Source organism: Babylonia areolata, chromosome 22, assembly GCF_041734735.1.
Source record: "Babylonia areolata isolate BAREFJ2019XMU chromosome 22, ASM4173473v1, whole genome shotgun sequence".
Classification (NCBI taxonomy): domain Eukaryota; kingdom Metazoa; phylum Mollusca; class Gastropoda; order Neogastropoda; family Buccinidae; genus Babylonia; species Babylonia areolata.
Window position 1 is genome coordinate 37,400,132 of NC_134897.1, and position 7,500 is coordinate 37,407,631.

Consider the following 7,500-nt stretch of genomic DNA (forward strand, 5'->3'; position numbering starts at 1 on the left):
TATATATATAGATATATATATATATGTGTGTGTGTGTGTGTGTGTGTGTGTGTGTGTGTGTGCGTTTGAGCAAGCGTGCGTGCGTGTGTGCGTGCGCGTGTTAGTGTGTCTTTGCGCCCTCGCGAATGAGTGTGTGAGCACGAACACGTGCGTCTGTACGGGTGCGGTGCATTAAACGTGCACGTGCACGCGTCTGTTTGTGTGCGTGCGTGCGTGCGTGCGTGTGTGTGTGTGTGTGTGTGTGTGTGTGTGTGTGTGTGTGTGTGTGTGTGCGCGCGCGCACTCACTAGATCCTGAAGGAGGTGAAGGCGCCCCACCACCAGAGGTGGCGTTTCCTTGCGTTCCCGACCCTGTGGTTGTTGTCGTCGTCGTTGTAGTTGGGGTAGTTGTAGTTGTTGGTAGTGGTGCTGGTGGTGCTGCTGCCGTTGTCCCCACTGGGGGTGAGGGTACCACCGGAGTTGTGCTGCTACCTCCTCCTGAGGGAGCGAAGAGAGACTGTCACTGACGATGACACAGCAACGACGACAGCAAAATCTTGTGGGAGGAAGAGATGGAAAAGCGGGGTGGGTGATGATGGAGGAGGTGTCGATGAAGGGCGAGCATCAGAAGAATAATACAGGGAGATATAAGAAGAAGGAGGAAAAGAGCAAGGAAGGGGAGCAGGTCGAGGAGGAGGAGGAGGAGATCGAAAAGGAGGAGTAGGAAGAGGAGGAGGAGCAATGGAGATAATAGCGACGACAACAACCAAACAGGATGAAAGGAAGTGGAGGAGGAGGAGCACTGAAGAAATGAAGACAAAACTGACGACATAAAACAAAGAGGATGAGATGCAATGAAGATAAGAAGCGACGACATAAAATGATGAATTATTTCGCGTGTGTGTGTGTGTGTGTGTGTGTGTGTGTGTGTGTGTGTGTGTGTGTGTGTGTGTGTGTGTGTGTGTGTGTGTGTGTGTGTATCCCATCAATAATATATAATAATAATAATGGATACTTATATAGCACACTATCCAGAAATCTGCTCTAGGTGCTTTACAAAAACACTTTGTTAATATAAAACATTATCAATACGACTGTGAAATCAAGATGTATCTTAGCTACAATCTATCCACTTCAGCTAGTCCTCTACAAACTATCGTGAGACAACTTATTGCAAAGAGTCCATCCGTCATCACATTTTAATCCAATAAAACTAGAAGTCTTTCGACCAACAAACTGTCGTAAGCAACTTCTGGAAATGGTTTTACAGTCCTCATCACACAAACTCTTAATATGGAAGTCTTTTCAAAAATGTGTTCACACTGTCCCTAAACGTTGCAGTCGTCACAGTTGTTGTAATACACAGAAGAGTGACAAAAGTACCAACATTTACCCAAAATCAATAATTTACACCGTCTGAGTTGTATAATAATCATAATTATGTATACATGTATTCAGACGTTATCCAAAAATGTTAAACATTTATTACCGCTTATTCCGGTACCGCCCGTAGCTGTCGAAGATGAGGTAGAATCTGAAAAAAGACGTCAAACAATATGAAAAAAAAGACATCAAATAAACAGGCAATAGAGGGTCAACTAATCTGAAACAAAGGCGTCAGTCTGAAAAATAACAACAAAACAATGTCAAACAATCTAGAAAAAAAGAGTCTCAAACATTCTGAGAAAAACACACGTCGATCTGCATTTAACTCACTCAGTACGGCCAGTCCTCTCTTCTCCTCTACAGAGACGCCTCGGATGTCCAGTGGGTGTCTGAATGACCCAACCTTTAGCTTCCGTCGTCAGAACTGTGGTATTCTTTGTCAACATTCACTTCTTCATTATAAGAGCGTTCCGCTTGCAATATTTTGATGATGGTAATTGGGATGAAACGCTGTTAACGTCGTCTCTTTCGCCGTTCGTATGGAGAGAGTTAAAAAGCGTCAAACAATGTGCAAAACCTGCATCAATCACTCTTGGGGGAAAGACGTCAAAATTCGGAATATAAACGGCAAGTAATCTGATTAATAAGCACAAGACAGTGTGTGGTGTGATGGCCTTGAGGTAACGCGTCTGCCTAGGAAGCGAGAGAATCTGAGTGCGCTGGTTCGAATCACGGCTCAGCCGCCGATATTTTCTTCCCCTCCACTAGACCTTGAGTGGTGGTCTGGACGCTAGTCATTCGGGTGAGACGATAAACCGAGGTTCCCTTGCAGAGAACACCCCGAATTTCACAAAAAAAAATCTGTTGTGATAAAAAAAGAAATACAAATACAAGTACAAAATCATAACTGTGGCACTTTTTCAGATTATACAAACTCAGTTATCATACATGCAGCACTTTGCATGATTCAAACTGACTATTCGTGGATTAGCCGTGTCGAAATAGATGGATCGCCTGATTTGAAACAACCTTAAGCGTACTTATTGTAGTACACTATAAAAGAAAATCAAACACACACACACACACACACACACTTTTTATCTACACCTGTCAGGCTGACAACCGACTCTCACAATTCCTCACTCACAGACACACGCATATCAGACTGGTCAGCCCCACCACTCTCCCTCTCCCTCACCCCCTATTTTCCGCAAGATAGCAAAACAGTTAGCATGGCTCTGAGCTACCAGACAAATCTGAAATCACTGTACCATTGTTGTCGTTTTACGGTTGACAATGACCATATATTGACAACACAAATGCATCCCAAGGTAACCGGCCCGATCCCTTGATCAATGTGACTGAGGTCTGATCAACCGGAAACACAGGTCATTCGCCAGTTTTTTACCAGTGGGCGTGCGGAAAGTTCCACGTAACACCTGTCTCCATGACCTCCTGACATCCCTTCCTCCACTGGCATCACTCTCACGCCACTCATACGTAGCACCCCTCTCCCCCCTCCACGCCCCTCCGCACCCCCCTATCCACTCCACTGTACACAGTTACACACAGGCTCGTCAACAACTCTCCCGGACAATGGCCTTCACCTTTCCTGTGACAGGACACGTAAGGTGAAGCACGTTCATGAGGCGTGCTGTGCACCACGGACACTCGTGGCTTTAATGAATGTGCAGTCAGCATCTGAATAAATTATGACTCTTGACTGTGCCTTTGATGACCACGACAACGACAATAATGTCTGACATAGCTCTAATATTGGTATAAATTGAACATCAATATAAATTCCACAATCAAAAAGAAGAAGCAAGAAAGAAAGAAAGAAAGAAAAAAAAAGAAGGAAAGAAGAAGCAACAGCAGCAGAAGAAGAAAATCACCACCACCATCAACAATAGCAACAAAGACAACAATGTCAGAAGAAGAAGAAGTAGGAGGAGAAGAAGGAGAAGAAGAAGTAAAAGGAAGGAGAAGGGGAGAAGAAGAAGGAAGAGGAGGAAGAGAAGAAGAACAAGAACAAGAACAAGAAGAAGAACAAGAAGAACAACAACAAAACCACCACCACCACCAGCAACAACGACACGCCAAAGACAAAAGCAACAACAACAACAGTTTCAGTTTCAGTAGCTCAAGGAAGCGTCACTGCGTTCGGACAAATCCATATACGCTACACCACATCTGCCAAGCAGATGCCTGACCAGCAGCTTTTCTTTTCTTTTTTCTTTTGCGTTCACTCGTATGCACACGAGTGGGCTTTTACGTGTATGACCGTTTTTACCCCGCCATGTAGGCAGCCATACTCCGTTTTCGGGGGTGAGCATGCTGGGTATGTTCTTGTTTCCATAACCCACCGAACGCTGACATGGATTACAGGATCTTTAACGTGCGTATTTGATCTTCTGCTTGCATATACACACGAAGAGGGTTCAGGCACAAGCAGGTCTGCACATATGTTGACCTGGGAGACCGTAAAAATCTCCACCCTTTACCCACCAGGCGCCGTCACCGTGATTCGAACCCGGGACCCTCAGATTGACAGTCCAACGCTTTAACCACTCGGCTATTGCGCCCGTCCCTGACCAGCAGCGTAACCCAACGCGCTTAGTCAGGCCTTGAGAAAAAAAAAAGGTGAATAAATTATAGCTAAGCTTACATAAATAAATAAATAATAATTATGATATAAAAAGGTAGTAGTAATGAAAATAATGATAAAATAATAATAATAATAATAAATAAATAAATAAATAAATAACAACAACAAAACAACAACTCCAGCTTACACCACGAATCCAAGTTCTCATAGATGTAGTGGTAGAGCATGTCGTCATCGTCTATCTGGTCAGCGTAGTGCACGATGGGCCCAAAGGCCGGGTTGTCCCGGGCAGCGCTTTTCTTCAGGGGGTTCAGGTTACAGATGGTCACGCTGGGAAAGTCCAGCACCTTGGCGGCCTGGAGGTCCAGCTTGACCTCCAGGGGGTAGGAGAAGTACTTGTCCAGGAGCCAGTAGCACTGGGAGCCAGGGTGAGAAAAGAGTAGGGGGTGGGGGGTGGGGGGGGGGGAGGGGGTGATGAGATGATGACGATAACGATTGTGATTGTGACAACAACAACAACAATAATAATGATAATAATAATGCAGTGTACTGATGACGATGATGATAATTGTAATGGTAACAATAATAATTATGACAACAGCAACAACAACAACAACGACAATAATAATAATGATAACAATAGCAATAACAGGAATGGTAATCTTTATCATGACACTAATAATACTATCAATAATAATAATGAATGTAATCAATAATGTTATGAGAACAGCGAAACTAATGAATAATAATATTGATAGCAAGAATAATAATGACGATGATGAGAACAGCAACAGCAACAACAACAATATTAATAATGATAACAATAATGATAATAATGACAACGATAACAACAACAACAAATAATAATAATAATAACAGTAATGATGAATATGATCATAATGATGACACTATTACTACTGCTGCTGCTGCTATTACTACTAGTACTACTGCTAATCATCATCATCATCATCATGATTATAATAATAATAATGACGATGATGATGATGAACCTTTCCACACCACAATCTTCCAGTACCGCTTACATCACTGCACTCAAGTTTCAACAATAACAATAAATCTGTGTTGGGGGGGTGGGGGGGAGGGAGAATGGGAGGGGGGAGGGTGACGGAAAGGATTCCTCAATGACTTTGTTTTAAATCAGGTTGGAGGGGGTGGGTGTGGAGTAGGGGGTACTGTGTAGATTGTGGGATGCGGAAAAAAAATGGGAGAGGGTGAATGTAACGAGATGGGGGATGGGGGGGAGAGAGATGTGTGAGAGAGAGAGGGGGGAAGAGAAAGAGCAGTGGCTGTACAGGGAAAAAGGTAACGGACTTACATTGACAACACACACACACACACACACACACACACACATACATACACACACAGAGGCGCGCGATAGATTGAGAGAAAGAGATAGAGAGACAGAGAGAGCGTTAACTTTCGTGTTTTGTTGTTGTTGTTGTTTGTTTATGTTTTTGTTTTCTTTCTTCTTTTTTTCCCATCTCTCGTGAACATTGTATGCTGTGAATAAACGACCAAATTCATTAGAGAGGAAAAAAAAAAGACTAAGGAACGGCAATAAAACAAAACAATGCTGTCTCTATAAAACCGACAATTAGAAAGAAAGTCTCTAAAAAGCAACAATTGTGGGTTGTGAAATTAGACTCACTCACTTCTTGTCCGACAAGAAGTGTCAACGTTTCTGACCATAATTATCTCCTTCTTCGGGGACTGCGGCAAGTGGAAATGACAGCGGAGGCAGAAGCAACAACAACAACAAAAAAAGCAGGATTAAAGTGGATATGACAATGAAGGTATAAAGCAAGAATAAACAGATAAATCACCAAAGGTTGTATTGAGTGATAAAAAATGACAGCAGCAGCAAAGGCAAGAATTGATAAATAAAACAAATAATTAACAAAAGCAAAGAATGATAAATAAATAGATAAATAAATAAATAAATAATATCAAAGGCAAGAAATGACAAACAAAATAACCAACCAACCAAAGCCCCACACACAAATGCCTCACCTGCACGCTCAGCCAGGCAATCATGGTCAGGAACAGCAAGATCCAGCCGATACGACGTAGCCAGGACGAAGACTTGTAGATCAGCACCAAGGGCGTGAAGCTCGTCTCCGTGCAGAACTGGGAAAACTCCTGCTTCACCCGCGAATGCCTTCTCGACTGCGCCTCCCTGAAGGCCTGCAAGGCTCTCCGGGCTTTCTCGTTCGAGGAAGACACCGTCTTCAGCCCCATGGTCTCTGAAGCCTTGTCTGATTGGTCCCACACGAGGGCACCGGAAGTCGGAGCGGTGACCTTCTGGAGAAACTCCAGATCCGTTTTGGGAGGTCGGGTTTTTGTGTTGGAGGTGCGCGTCGAGGGTTGGGATGGTTGGAAGGGGGACATGGGGTCTTCCACGCAATCTTTTCGTTTGCTTTTAGCAGCAGGCATGTTAGAGTCGGTCGTCTTCGGGTAAGACCTTCTTCGGAGTAGCTTCGCCAGCTTTGTGAACGTTCAGGCGTGGGTTGAAGTGGACTGAGCTCGTCACGTACGTTCTGTGTGCAAGACGGCAAGTCCTGGCTTTAGTTTTGGAAGAAGTTTTATTTATGAAAGTCACCCAGTACTTACTTCAAAAGTACATTCTGAAGCGATGTTATCTAACTCTCGAAAAGCACTCCCATAACAGTTTAAACGGTGATAATTCAAAACAGCAACAACAAAACGCCAAATGTAGATGAAAACATGAAAGAGACGGGCAACAAGGTAATAAATATTACTCGGTTGACGATGGGACTGACCATGTAGGCAACGGTGTCAAAGAGATACAATGATGACGACGTTTCTCTACCCACCTCAAGTTATCGTGTACAACTGTTCAAAGAAGTACCTCCACCGCCTGAACTCCTTTCACCTGCCTCTCCTCACTCCTGCCTGACTCCTTATTGGATACCATCGAGGCTATGTACTGTATCTGTTCAGTTCCCAGCCTTAGGACGTAATATAAATTTACCAACTCTGGGCAGTTATTATTATAATTATAGTCCGGGAAATCAATTATCCAAATAAATTGCGACGTCCCTCCACGAGTGCAGACACACACGTACCCACGCAATGTAAACACACAAAATCCGGTCGAAAGTGAGAGAGTGAGAGGGGGGGGGTGGGGAGGGCAGAGAAAGACAGAGAAGGAGACAGAAAGCAGTAGGGACATTGTTCGTGTACTTTTCGGCATGCTTACGACAAACTGGTTCCCATGGCACGGCTTACGTGTGCATTGATATTCTGACTTAACTGGCTGTCACGTTTGCTGTCCAGGGTGTGTACACTGCCAAATTTGGCCATCAGCCATTAAATGTGCACGAGAGCGCGCGCGCCCGTGTGTGTGTGGGGGGGGGGGGGGGGGGGGGGGGGGGGGCGGTTTGATTTCTTTCTTCAATTAACGTCTTTTCACTTCAAGTGATATTAGACGTGTCTTGTGTGTGAGTGTGAGTGTGTTTGTGTATGTATGTGTGTGTGTGTGGG

At 44.1% G+C, this 7,500-nt stretch overlaps 1 protein-coding gene across 1 annotated transcript in view; it reads right to left on the reverse strand.

Annotated features, from left to right (window-relative positions):
- Window positions 1-6,429, reverse strand: part of LOC143297118 (epithelial sodium channel subunit gamma-like) — a 16,533-nt gene extending 10,104 nt beyond the window's left edge. The window contains exons 1-3 of the mRNA XM_076609292.1: window positions 6,007-6,429; window positions 4,160-4,388; window positions 2,773-2,916 (exon numbers count right to left, since the gene is read on the reverse strand). Coding sequence (XP_076465407.1) covers window positions 2,773-2,916; window positions 4,160-4,388; window positions 6,007-6,429 — 796 coding nt within the window. The remainder of the gene's footprint in view (window positions 1-2,772; window positions 2,917-4,159; window positions 4,389-6,006) is intronic.
- Window positions 6,430-7,500: the final 1,071 nt, after the last annotated feature.